The sequence below is a fragment of the Grammomys surdaster genome, unplaced genomic scaffold (genome assembly GCF_004785775.1).
Source record: "Grammomys surdaster isolate TR1022 unplaced genomic scaffold, NIH_TR_1.0 543, whole genome shotgun sequence".
NCBI classification, from domain to species: Eukaryota; Metazoa; Chordata; class Mammalia; order Rodentia; family Muridae; genus Grammomys; species Grammomys surdaster.
The window spans coordinates 769,948-784,220 of record NW_021604962.1 but is presented as its reverse complement, the minus strand read 5'-3'; the positions used below and the strand labels follow the sequence as shown (position 1 = coordinate 784,220).

At 37.9% G+C, this 14,273-nt stretch overlaps 1 protein-coding gene across 3 annotated transcripts in view; it reads left to right on the top strand.

Annotated features, from left to right (window-relative positions):
• Cdk14 (cyclin dependent kinase 14) overlaps positions 1-14,273 on the top strand; it is a 472,739-nt gene that overhangs the window by 291,706 nt on the left and 166,760 nt on the right. For all 3 annotated transcript variants that reach the window (XM_028781762.1, XM_028781763.1, XM_028781764.1), the window contains one exon: positions 5,321-5,444. In XM_028781762.1, coding sequence (XP_028637595.1) covers positions 5,321-5,444 — 124 coding nt within the window. The remainder of the gene's footprint in view (positions 1-5,320; positions 5,445-14,273) is intronic.

The window sequence follows — 14,273 nt, the reverse complement described above, 5'->3', positions numbered from 1 at the left end:
TCTCCTTCCTTCCTTCCTTCCTTCCTTCCTTCCTTCCTTCCTTCCTTCCTTCCTTCTTTCCTTCTTTCCTTCCTTCCTTCCTTCCTTCCTTCCTTCCTTCCTTCCTTCCTTCCTTCCTTCCTTCCGTTTGTTTGTGTGACTAGGTCTCATTATCCAGCCCAGGCTGGCCTGGAGCTTGTGGTTTTCCTGCCTCCATTTGTATGCAGGGATTACAGCTGTGTGCCACCATCACACCCAGCTTCAGTGAAGTCTGCTATTGACACCTTGCCACCATTATATTTATGAGAGTTGTGTATATTCTATTTTCTTTTTCTGAATGTATGTTATACTTGTGGCCGTGGCCTCAAGTTTTCTCTTCAGAATAGCAACTGTTTATCACACCATCATGTCAGTTTCTGTGTTCAGGGAATGTGTGACCTAATTCCCTGTTACATTTTCAGAGTGGCAAATTTCCTGACTTGCCTTCTTGTATATGTCTTCATATAATGGCAGAGCAGTTCTCTTACTTTTTGTGGTTGCTAGATTATCCCTTCCTTGGAACTTGAGGATGCTGAGTGCAAACTGTGGTTTAAAGGTCTCAAGTGACAGGGATCCATTTGTGTCACTGTCAGTCTGTCGATGCATATGGTATCTGACAGTGTAGAGATTTTCTGTCTTGACTTTATGTACCTTTGGGGCTGTGTTAACCTCTAAACTTTAGGATTTTTGTCTCTTTAAGCTAGGGCATGTAATCTCATCCTTCGTTAACACTGGTTTTAATCTTCATTGTGATATCCTAGTTGAATGACCTCTGGATTATGTATTTTCACTAATTACTGATGGTATTAGAAGAAAAAACCCTTGATACTGCTTAATCTACCCACTTCTGCTCTTAGCTGGTTGAGAATCTCATTTTAGGACTTCCTATCTGTGATCTTTTTTTTTTTTATCTGTCCCTATCCAGATGTCTCTAAGTTCATTCAGTAATCCTATTAGTGGCACAGAGTGAGAGCTGTGTATCCAGTTTATGATGAGGGTAAAGCAGTCTGTGGGAGGTGGAGTAATTCTGTACTGTGAATCATGTGTTCAGAAACTACTGTTGGGACATAGAGTTGGAGTGGTTTATCTAGAGCACAGAGGATGGGGAAGGGATGGGAAGGAGGATGGGAGACACCAGGGACTAGGATACTGAGTTTAAAAGCAGCTTGCCTGTGAATATGGTGTGAACATAATTTCTTAGATCAGGGAAATATAGAACAGAAGTGATTGACCACCCAGCTACAACCAGAGTTCCGTTCAGTGGTTCAGAGGCCATGTTATTATATGTTCATGTGCTACCCTACTGGTTTGAGGAAGCAGCTTCTATATCAGCATGCTGCCTACAGGAATTGATTCAGGCCCACAGTTCCTGTACTATGTTCGTTGACTTTGTACTCAGTCTCAGTTTGTACTCATCACAGTGTCCTGTGAGTGTCATGATGCAAACTGAGAAATCTTGAGAAACCACTTTCAGTTTCTCCATCACTGTTATGGAGATAACGGTGAGGTGTACTTTAATATTCCTAACAGGAAGGTCAAATATGGTGTTGCTCAATAATGTATGGGCAAACAGCTGGCGTTTGCATAGTGTTGCGTTTCTATGAGGTTGAACACATTGCCACGGTTTAACAGCCAAACCCTTGGTGCCAAGCAGTGCCTAGCATCTTGGACAACGCACGTTTTTCTTAAAATGTTTATTCTAAAATTTAATACATGCTTTCTGCATGCATGTGTTTTTTAGAGGCTTTGAAGCTCTCCATGTTTTGATTAACCTACCCATCTTCTTTCCAAACTGAAGAATTAATGAGTTTTATAGACATCGTAAGCTTAAAGTCACAGGATAAAAAGGAATTTGCAGTTAAGAGTGAAGTTTTTATGCACAGACTCTTTCCATCTTCTGAAGAAGAGTCAAGAAGAGGCAAATTCTGGAAAGATGTTTGCTTTCTGGAGTCTTTAAGCCAGAATTTCAGTCTGTTCTGACTCAGAATAAATGTCCATGGCTTTCCACTTATTGTCTGGAAAAAGTGAGCCTAAGCCTTCTCCAGCCTGTGCATATTTGTCACAGGTGAAGATGTGACTTGATTATACTGTCATTTCAGCATATTATCTTGGGAGATACATGTGCTTGGCTTTCATAGCTTTGCTTAGTTGGAAAATTCCAGGAATGCTAGCTTCCAAGGCTCTCAGGGGTTGCAATCCTTTTCACTTGAATATTTCACAGTGGTTATAACATCAGTCTTTAGCTCATGTTGGATATCCTTGGCACAGCCTTTTGTGACTAGCTGGTTATATGAGCAGGTCGTTGGCACATAAATGAAAAGCCATAACAATTGTGTTTTATTTTTGTTTGGGGAGATTGATTGTTTAAATACTAGGGCAAGAAGAGTGACTTCAGCAAGTAACTTCTTCATAAGCAAGGCTTTGCAATGCCGAGTGAGTCATGCTTCTGTCATCAAAATAGAAGGATTCCCTTGATATAAAAGTCCAAAGCAACTGAGCTATTGAAGGAACTACATTGCAAATTCATTTGGAATAACAAAAGAAAAAAAAACCCAGGATAACGAAAACTATTCTCAACAATAAAAGAACTTCTTGAAGAATCACCATCCCTGATCTCAAGCTGTACTATAGAGCAGTAGTGATAAAAACTGTGTGGTATTGGTACAGAGTCAGGCAGGAAGATCAGTGGAATAGAATTGAAGATACAGCAATGAACCCACACACCTATGGTCACTTGATCTTTGACAAAGGAGCTAAAACTGTCCAGTGGAAAAAGAACAGCATTTTCAACAAATGGTGCTGGTTCAACATGAGGCCAGCATGTAGAAGAATGTAAACCGATCCATTCTTATCTCCTTGTACAAAGCTCAAGTCCATGTGGATAAAGGACCTCCACATAAAACCAGACACACTGAAACTAATAGAAGAGAAAGTGGGAAGAGCCTCAAATACTTGGACACAGGGGAAAAGTTCCTGAAGAGAACACTAATGGCTTACACTAAGATCAGGAATTGACAAATGGGACCTCATAAAATTGCAAAGTTTCTGTAAAGCAAAGGACACTCTCAATAAGACAAAACTGCAACCAAAAGTTTAGGAAAAGATCTTTACCAACCCTACATCCGATAGAGCGCTAATACCCCATATATACAAAGAACCCAAGAAATTAGATTCCAGATAACCAAAAAAAACTATTAAAAATGGGGTACAGAGCTAAACAAAGAATTCTTAACTGAGGAAACTCGAATGGCCAAGAAGCACCTAAAGAAGTGTTCAACATCCTTAGTCATTAGGGAAATGCAAATCAAAACAACCCTGAGATTCCACCTCACACCAGTCAGAATGGCTAAGATCAAAACCTCAGGTGATAGCAGATGCTGGCGAGGGTGTGGAGAAAGAGGAACACTCCTCCATTGTTGGTGGGATTACAAGCTGGCACAACCACTCTGGAAATCAGTCTGGCAGTTCCTCAGAAAATTGGACATAGCATTACCTGAGGACCCAGCTGTAGCACTCCTGGGCATATACCCAGAAGATGCTCCACTCTGTTCATAGCAGCCTTATTTATAATAGCCAGAAGCTGGAAAGACTCCAGATGTCCTTCAACAGAGGAATGGATACAGAAAATGTGTTACATTTACACAATGGAGTACTACTCAGCTATTAAAAACAATGAATTCGAGAAATTCTTAGGCAAATGGAACTAGAAAAGATCATCCTGAGTGAGGTAACCCAATCAAAAAAGAACATACATGGTATGCACTCACTGATAAGTAGATATTAGCCCAAAAGCTTGCAATACCCAAGATACCACAGACCGCATGAAGCTCATGAAGAAGGAAGACCAAAGTGTGGGTGCTTCAGTCCTTATTAGAAGGAATAACAAAATACTCATGGGAGAAAATACAGAGACAAAGTGTGGGACAGAGACTGAAGGAGGGGTCATCTGGAGACTGTTCCTGGGTATCCATCCCATGTGCAGTCACCAAAGGCAGATGCTGATGTGGAAGTCAGGAAGTGCATGCTGACAGGAGCCTGATTGATATACATATAAATGTGTGTGTGTGTGTGTGTGTGTGTGTGTGTTTGTGTGTATATATATATATATATACACATAAATATATATATATATATATATATATATATATATATATATATATATATATCCTTAGAGATCTGCCAGAGCCTGACATATACAGAGGTAGATGCTCACAGCTAACCATTGAACTGATCAAGGGGTTCCCAATGGAGGAGTTAGAGAGAAGACTGAAGGAGCTGAAAGGATTTGTGGCCCATGGGGAGAGCAACAATACCAAGCAACCAGAGCTCCTATGGTCTATCTAAACCACCAGCCTGAGAGCACATAGGGAAGGAGGGACTCATGGCTCCAGCTGTTTATGTAGGGGAGGATGGCGTTGTTGGGCATAGGTGGGAGAGGAGGTCCTTTGTCCAGTGAAGGCTGGATGCCCCAATGTGGAGGAGTTCTAGAGCAGGAAGGTGGGAGTGGTTGGGTGGGTGGGGGCACATCCTCATAGAAGCAGGAGGAGGGGGATGGGATGGGTGCTTCTGCAGAGTGGGGAATGGGGAAAGGTGATAACATCTGAAATGTAAATAAAATATCCAATAAAAATTAATTTAAAAAATGTTCAAAGCACTAATCATTTCATGGATTATTTGTCACACTTAAAGTATTGCTCTTGAATCCTTGCTGCCTATGCTAGGCTAGACCAGCTCTGCAGTTAGTGAAACCACACATCTGTCTTCAGGCAGTAGCCAGTCTCTGCAACCATATGTGTGCAAAGGCAGCCTGGCCACCATTTGCTATGAATATGACCAAGTGACTGTTTTCTTTTGATTGTCTCAAATTATCCTATGTTTCTGCTTCTTAAAGTATGTTAATGGTTGATTCTAGGGATAATATATTCATGCCATTTCTTTAGAACTAAATAAGAATATTTATATAAAGCTTCCTATCCTTTATAATGTTATACATTGCTTTGATTTATTAGCCGTCTTTGGTTTAAAGAGCTTCATACTCTAAACACCTGGTCTTTCAAATTCTGCTACTTATGGAATAGAACTCTGGCTGAGGTGGGGATGAACACCATGAAGTCTTAGAAATTCTCAGACTCACTTCTTAATGAACTCGGGATTTATATGCTAACATTGCATATTTTTGCTTAATGGTTGGTAGGAACTTTAGTGGTGCTTGCCCTTTCTCACTAATATATTTGGCAGACTATGTATATGAACTGGCATTTATTCGAATTTGGATTTTAACTCCTGTTTTTTTTTTTTTCAGTTGTTCTTATTCCAGTTGCTTCGAGGGCTGTCTTACATCCACCAGCGTTATATTTTGCACAGAGACCTGAAACCACAGAACCTTCTCATCAGTGACACGGGGGAGTTGAAGCTGGCAGATTTCGGTAGGAAAGCAGTTAATTACCGGTCTATTTGTCACACTGTGAGAGTGCTGGGCAGATGGTGGCACTGCCTTTGTTTAGGTGCAGTGTCTCTCCCATCACAGATCAGGGTACATTCTTTTTTTCTGGAACAAAGAAATTATTTCTGTCTTTTGAAAAATGATGGAGTAAAATTTAGTGTTTGGAAGATTTTTTATAATGTGTAGGCTGCTTATTAATCTTCCTGGCATGATAACAAGACACTCACACATGACACTGAATAAGATGTCAGTACAATTTTGAACATAAAATGTACTAAGGAAGTCTTTTTTCTTATCATAGTTTTTAATACGAAAAATAATCAAAAGCAAAATGATAATATAGTGTACCATATGACTTCTAGAAGTCTAAACATTTTATTGAACTTGAAGAGTTGTGAAGTGAAATCTTGGCACCATTTTTGGGGATTCTAGGATGGACAGTGTTCAAAATTGTATGTTCTCCTAAGGATTATAGTACTATGGGAATCTTAGCATAGTGTACCCTTTCCAGAAGTAACTGTTATTTCATATATTGCCCATAGCAATGTAAATGAGAATAGTTATTTAAATTCTAGGTCTCAGAGCAAGCCTTTTGTAAGTTGTTCTTAGAAATTTGATGCTTGGTCTTCAATAGCATTGCTCATCCAAAGGAAGCAAAATCAGTGCCTCTCCTGTCTGTCAGGAGAGCTGTGGCTCACTGGGTTCCCAGCTCTTGGAGTGACACTGTGATGTGTTGACACTACACTGCCTCAATTATTTTTGAATACATATTCAGATTAGAAATTTGTTCCATTAAGAAGAGAATGAAAATATTACCCTTGGGGTATAAAGATGCCTGAGGTTGAGACAACCTTTTGAGGAAAATAATTATTTTTTCCCATCCTGAATCTCAATGAATAAAAGAGGGAAGGAAGTGGCTGTTTATTTCAAGGTCAGGTAATTGAATACCACTGGACACATTTACTCTGCTGGGTTTTATGTGTTCCAGTTTTCCAAAGAGAAAATAAAATGGAAGTTAGCATGATTAATGCTGTATTTTTACAAAACACTCTTCTTTTTCAGCATTTTGATGCAAATGATGAAACTCTGTGTATGTTTGCCTGCATGTGTTGTTTATCGCCAGACTTGGCATCAAGATTCTATGAGGTAGCTAGATAAAGTCTGTTTCAATACAGAAAATAAATAATGAGCTGGGGAAGTGGGAGAGAGAGAAGCTTGTAGTTCCTGAAATTCACGGGATTAGCTGTGCAGCAGACATTTCATAGTTGGTCTCTGACAATAACTTTAAAAGAATTTATAATGATTTTTTTAAATCATAGTTTGCTAGTTTAAGGTATTTGTTATAATATACTATTGTGCTGAACATTTAACAGAATTTAGCCTGTTTCTTAAATTTTTTATTAGGTATGTCAATAATTATGTTATGAGAATTACTTGTCTGCATAGCTAAGAATACAGTAGAAGTGTATGGATATGATTCACAATTGGTTTTATATATTAAAATGTTGTTTTTACTATTAGAGTATGGTTAATTCATCTTAAAAGACTCTCTCAAGGCGATTCATTACCCAGTGCCACACAGTCCTGAAGATATACATGCAACTGACATCAGATGGACTCAACAGGTTATATTTAGGAACATATACACAAATGAAACACTAGCATTTACTATCAGACCAGGAACAAAGTGAGCTGAATGTTTAAAACCCAATACTATGGTGGTATTCTTAATGTAGAAAATTTAGGAATATGAATAACTCAGAAATGATGTGTTAACATTTTTCTGTATTTTCTGTGACTTTTTTAATATCTTGTTTCCCTTATCTTTTACAAATGACCCAAAAGGTGCATACTATTTTGTATTTGTCTAATAAGTATATGTCCTTAATGTTTATTCATGTTAAGAAGCATGACAAAATTGTATACGTCATCTGGTATTTTTCCACTATAGGCTGAAATATCATTTCTGTTCAAGCCTTTGTCAAGGATGTTTTAATTTTTCTAATTACCCACAATTATGCACATTTCTGTAGTGGTACTTAACTCTCACTGAGGGTTATTTTCTACATACATTTAGAATGAATAAATTGGAGTGGTTTATCACCACAATCTTCCTATTGCAGAGCTTTGCCGTGTTTTTATGTACTAAATTGTGTGCCACATTTGAACACTTTGTAGTGAAAGCAAGATTTGGTAGGCATGTAGAGGTGTTTTAACAGCAATTGATTCTTCATTCCAGACTGGCGTGCCAAGGATGGCCCTCTACCCCAAGTGCTGCAGTCTGTTGTCTAGCTAACAATGAGCAGTGGGCATACATCCCATGCATAGAGTGTAATGAGTGAGAATCATTCACCAATTGATTTCCCCCAATTAATTGTGCATTATTTTGTCTTTTAATTTAAGACATGCAATTAACTCTGATTTATTGTGTTTGGACGCAAGTGTGAGTAAGATGTAGGAAGTGCATGGAAAAGTGCAATGAGACCAAATTGTCCTAGTGGGACAGTTCCAGGCAGCAGAGCAGTTAGACGCTGGGTGTCATTCAGAGTTTGACATGGAAGAGCTTTGAAAACCATTTCCTTGTCTTTCCTTTCCCTCTTATCTGAACAGTGGCATAAACATCCGAATAAAGGAGGCAAATGTGGTCCAGATGACTGTATCCTCTGCACTATAAATGCTACTTCCTTCTTAGGTAAAAAGAACATGCCAGAGACTAAAATAATGTATGAAGTTTATTCTGCATACTGTATTCACATTAGTCGTTTTTTGTTTCATCACAAATGAACTTATAGCAAGCATTGCAACTTTTTGAGAGAAGTGTGAAATTTTGGAGTAAGTTAGATCTTAGGAAGCTTGGCCTAATAGGTGTCTGCTCACAATGCTAGTCTATCAGCCACTGAGGTGTCTAGTCACAAGGCTGATCTGTCAGATCCATAGCCTTTGATCTCAGTTGGCCAAGTGTCTTTATTTTTAGAGACACACTGTCTAATTCTTTAATAAATTGTTGATCATTATATGTATGACATATATAGATGTGTGTATAGATGTGCTGAATACAATAACTATGATACTGTTACAATGTATACAGATCACACTAATAAAATACTTCTCAAAATTTAGAACCTTTTTAAAAAATTTCACTAACTTAACAATAATGTGTGAATTTGAATTAATACTTGGGTGATTTTGTCCTTGGATGAGATGGAACAGACATCGCTATATTTATAGAACAGAGCCTCTGAACAGAACACAGTTCTAAATTCCAGGTAGTTGCAAAGCTCTGACCATTTTCAGTAAGGCGAGTCCCACTTACCACACACTGAGCATTATTTTCTGCATGTATTTAGAATGAATAAATTGGAGTGGTTTATCACCACAGTCTGCCTGTCGCAGAGCTTTGCTGTGTTTCTATGTACTAAACTGTGTGCCACATTTGGACTCATTTCCATTTGTCTTCACATTATCTATGGGGAAAATATTCTAACCCAATATGGAACCTCTGGCCTCACTACCTTGGTGGTGCTAATACTCTGTGGAACAACCTAATTCCAAACTTGTTTCCTCCTCACAGCCTTTGATTGGCTTTTATTCTCTCCTAGGATGTGCTGCTTCCTGCTTCCCATGTGGCTGTTTTTCTTTGTTTCTTTTTGTTATTTGTTTATTTATTTATTTATTTATTTATTTATACACAGATAGTTTCTGTAACCCTTCCCAGAATCGGGACATTCTCAGTGCTGTCACCAGCTTACCAGCCCCCATCAAATTTCTAATGCTTTGAAGGTATTTTAGTCACTACCTTTTGGCTTCAGCTACATTTCATACTCACTATTGTCTGCATTATGTACACAACCCTACAAGGGATGCTTGATACAAAGTATTAACAATAAATACTGGTTGGATGGTTAAAAATATGCAAGACAAAGTGAATAATCATCCAAAGATTAAGACTCAGTTGAACTTGCTAATCTTTGTTTAATTAGCTTTGGAAAACTAGCTGTTTCTAGAACAACTATCCCTTTTCAGAGTTGTCCTCGATCTTGATGGTCAAGAGTAGAGATGGAATTGATGGGTTGAGGTAGTGTGGCATCTCGGGCTTGTTCTGAGTCTCTCACACGTGGGCTTCATACACTGTTTGATATTTACAAGGTTAGGATCTTGGGGTTGCAGAAATAAAAGCATCACTGAGCAAATTTAGCTATTAGACTGCACCTAATAGCCTACTTGAACTGTTTTCAACGGCAAAGTATATCAGACATTGAATTAAGAGGTTGTTATGAATTTAACTAATTTTTTTCAAGAAATTATTTGTGTTTTCTGAGATGTATGCTTGTTGTATGAAATAAAAGACCACAGAAAAATTCGGTCCAAGGTCCTCTTAGTGTTCATTGCTTGTGCTGAACACTTTTGAGCTTATTAATAATCCCATTTTCTAATGACTAGGAACATACTGGTAAGGAAAAATCTGTTCACTAACTATGAATCAGTGCTGTGCCGTTCCTCTTAGAAATCTAAATTTTGGTTCTTTTTTTTTCATTTTTAAGATTATTATAATTACATCATTTCCCCTGTCCCTTCCCTCCATCAGCCCATTCTTTATGCCCCTTCCACACACAAACTGTCATTGACATGCATGGCCCCATTTTCTTTAAAGTTTGTTACATACATGCATGTGTGTATGTTTCTCTCTACATATACAAATACAACATGCTTGCTCAGTTCATACAATGTCATCTGTGTGTATGTGTCTTCAGTAGGTTGAAATTCAAACAAATGAGTCAAGTCATGCTTTTGTGATGCATTGAGCACATTAAAAGAAAATAATTGAAGCACAGAGAGCTTCATTTCATCAATTCATCAGGGCTTAAACATTTATTTTCTATTTAATAGAAAATTAATAGTGTAAGAATTCAAAGTAGGGCCTGGAGAGATGGCTCAATGGTTAAGAGCACTGATTGCTCTTCCAGATACCCGGAGTTCAATTCACAGCAGACACATGTTGGCTCACAACCATCTGTAATGGGACCAGATCCCCTCTTCTGGTGTGTCTGAGGAGAGCAACAATGTGCTCATATACATAAAATAAATAAATAATTTAAAAAAGAACTCAAAGTAGTTTCCATCTAAATTAGATTAAAGTGGACTACAGATTTACAGCTTGTGCAGTTCTTGCATGATGTCATGGGAGTCATCCATGTTTCTTCTTTTATTATTTAAAGTCAGTCTAACTATATTGAAGGATAGTTAGGTTAAGTTTATTCTGCGGGTGGAGAGAGGTACACCAAGAAGTCTGTAATAAACATTTGAAGTCATAGTCTGTTTTACTGGCTGGTCAAGGGAGGGACAGAGTTAAACAGCTCTGTGGTTGTTATCAAGGAGACTCCCTCTGCTGTCTTTCCACCCTAGGTCGTAAGCATCACATTCCTAGTGTCTATAGTTCTCTCCAAGATTTTAGGGAAGTCTTGTAAATCAATTTTAGACTAATTTCAGGGATACTCTAGAGATGTATCTTTGTAGAAGACATGTTAAGTGCATGTTTGTTTTATGCTTCTCAGAATTCACATACAAAAAATAAAACTTAAAAAATAAAAATTAAATAAATTTTCAGATGCTAAGTAGGGTTCATTTAGTGGGTTTGATAGATAGGAAATCTCTAGATTAAAATCTTTTCCCAAAGGTATACATATTCAACTATTTTATATCATTCACAAATGAACTTCATCATTAGAGCTATAACACTAATTTAAGGTTGAACTTCACCAATTTGTTAATAGCCTACAGGGTTCTGTTTTACTAGGTTTTTCTTGTAGTACATAGTTTGTAATAATAAATGGCTTTATTACCGAATGAAGAATCGCTCTACTTTTACAAGGCTCTTGGACCATTAAACATATAATTTTAATGCAAAGTTTAGGCAGTTGCTTTTATTTAGCTCTGCAAACAGACAGTCTATTTAGAATTAGATGCTCCACTCCAGAATGTGGCGAGGCCTGTGGGCACAGCCTTGTCCTTTCTATCTCTAAAACTAGTTTCTCAACATCTGGCTCCAAAGCCGTGCGTTTAAGTGATGAGCTCACGTTGACACATTAACATCACTCATGTTAGTTAGAGACATGTATCCACCCTTCCAATATCGTCAGTGGTTTTACTGTGGAAATCTCTCCCTGAAAGGAACCAGCAGATAGTGTCGGATATGGGAACTGCACTTTGACCAGGCTTGAAGTGATAGAGTGGATTATTGAGGTGAACTGGGTCAAAGAGCAGCTACAGTTAGAGTTCTCAATATGAGATAGGTCAATAGATGTGAGAGCAGAAAAAGCTGGAAGATTCGAGGACCGTGTGACTATGGTGGTTTATGGATCATTATCATTAAACTTTCATAATACTTAAAAGTAGTTATTAGTAACCAGTCACTCTAGTTACTAGTTACAAGAAAGCCATGAAACAAATGTGATATGTAAGTACAAAGCTTGGTGTTTTTTGTTTTTGTTTTTTATTCTGTCATCCAGTTATTGGTAGGCTCAAATCATTAGGAGTCTTGCTTTGTTCTAATTTGCAAAATAGAGGCACAAATCTATGAGGAGAAATTACAGTAAATCAGTTATAAATCTCTAAGAAAAAGGGAAAATTGCATGCACAGTTTCAGATTTTTTAATGTAGATTATTTTCTCTGTGCCATTTATACTCAGGGTCTAATGCAAATCAAATTTTACCACTGATGTATGCCCCTAAGCCTCTCTACATTTTGATAGATATTCAGAGAGCATCTAGTTCAGACTCTTTATATAAAAAATACATACTTAGTATCTTAGCAATGGAAAATAAATTATTGCTGTGGTGTTTAATCAGGAAGTGACACCATAAGCTCAGGTTGAACAGTGAGGTCCCTGTTGAGAAATGCTAGCTGTTGCTCTGTATGACCTATATATATCCCAAACTGTAACAGAGCAGGGGGGCAGTTCTCACATCAGATCTAGAGGAGATCTTACTGGAGTTATCCCCTGGGCTTGTAGACACAGTAACTTATGAATTAACTCTTGGTTTACATTCCTGAGATGAATTAAAGCACTGAGAAGCCCTGGGCATCAAAAGGCTGAGTTTTCTTTCACTGTGTTCCTGTCACAGTTCAGCAGCCCTGGGCTCTAGCTGAAGAAATGCCAGCAATTCCTCCTGGGCGTGGTTTTTCTCCCTTCTATGGTACTGGTCTTCTTTTCAAGCCCAACACTTTCAGCACCCACTTTGTGCTATTTCTGCATCCCAATAAACAATTTGCCAACACCCTGAATATCTGCTAGGTTCCTGAAGACTTAACTCAGCTCTGACATTAAGCCCACAATCACTACAGATTAAAAGCTGAGTAGCACATGACTGCTAATCACAAACCCCTAAAGTCTAACTAGATATCTATTATTAGGGTTCACATTACTTCCTCTTTTGTTCACTAAAATGACTTACACACAGCTAAAAACACTTAGATTCCCTAGTTTGCTGTAAATGGTGCAGCCTGGAAACAGCCATCTGAAAGGATTGCAACAGGAGACAGGAAGCAAACAAATGTGTGGAAGAAGGGAGAGTAGAGCTCCCAAACATTCACATGTGCTCTGACATGCTCTCCACAGCACATCAACCTCGGAGCTCTCTGCAGCCCATCAGTCAGCTGGGGGTCCACCATCAGTCATGGCCTTATATGCAAGAATGACAGTCATAGAACAGATTTTGGGGTTCTTACAAAGCCTTGTCTCAAGAATTGGGGACTGAAGAGCAACTATTATTATAATTAAACATGGCCTTTTCTTCTCTTTCAGGAAATTTCCAGAATACATTAGGGACTGTAATAGGGCCAAAGGTTTAATACTTCTTCATATATCATAATGCCACGCACTGGCTAGAGATAACTATGCACACCTCTAAGCAAGATGTAGCCCAAGTAAGTGAAAGCAAGTGACAGAAGAGAGAAGGTTTTACACAGACACAAACAAACTCCTATGAAAAGGCAAGATGAAATAAAGTTTCTCCAAATATAGATTCTGGAGCTGGACACAAGAGTTTGAATCCCCTTTCTGTTGCTTGTAAGTGGTATATCATTGGTCAGGTTACCGAAAATTCTGTGTCTCAATGTATTTATTTTAAAATGTGCCTGCTTCGCAAAGTTGTTACAAGAATCTTAAAAGTTGGTGCCCATAATTCATCTTATAACAGATTCGTAGTTAACATACAAATTTCTTGTTAATTAGTAACCTATTATATACTTAAATTGATATTTAGTTCAATGTGTTTTTTTTTCTGATCATTGTTTCCATACAAATCAATTTTTTTTCACATTTTCTCCTTTTCATTTAGTATTTCTGCTGCATCTCTGCCTAGAGTCATATACTGTTTTTTGTTTGTTTGGTTGATTGGTTAGTTGGTGATATAATGAATTAAGTAATGAGATTATTCAGTTTATTCAATATGATCTGATTTGTGTAAGATTGCTCACTGTAAATAAGAGTATATGGAATTTCTGTAACCTCCTTAAATTGCTCAATGCAGAAGATTAGAGTTAGGGTTAGGGTTAGGGTTAGGGTTAGGGTTAGGGTTAGGGTTAGGGTTATGCAAGGTTGCATTTGGTGGTGGCAGATATATAATTGGGCTACTGTCTACCCCAGTTATTTGGTAATTTTATTCAGATTTTTCATATATGTTTATTTTATAAGATGCTTCTACTGTATTAGGTTTCTTTTTTTCTTTCTTCTTTTTTTGTTTTTTGTTTTTTTGAGACAGGGTTTCTCTGTATAGCCCGGGCTGTCCTGGAACTCACTCTGTAGACCAGGCC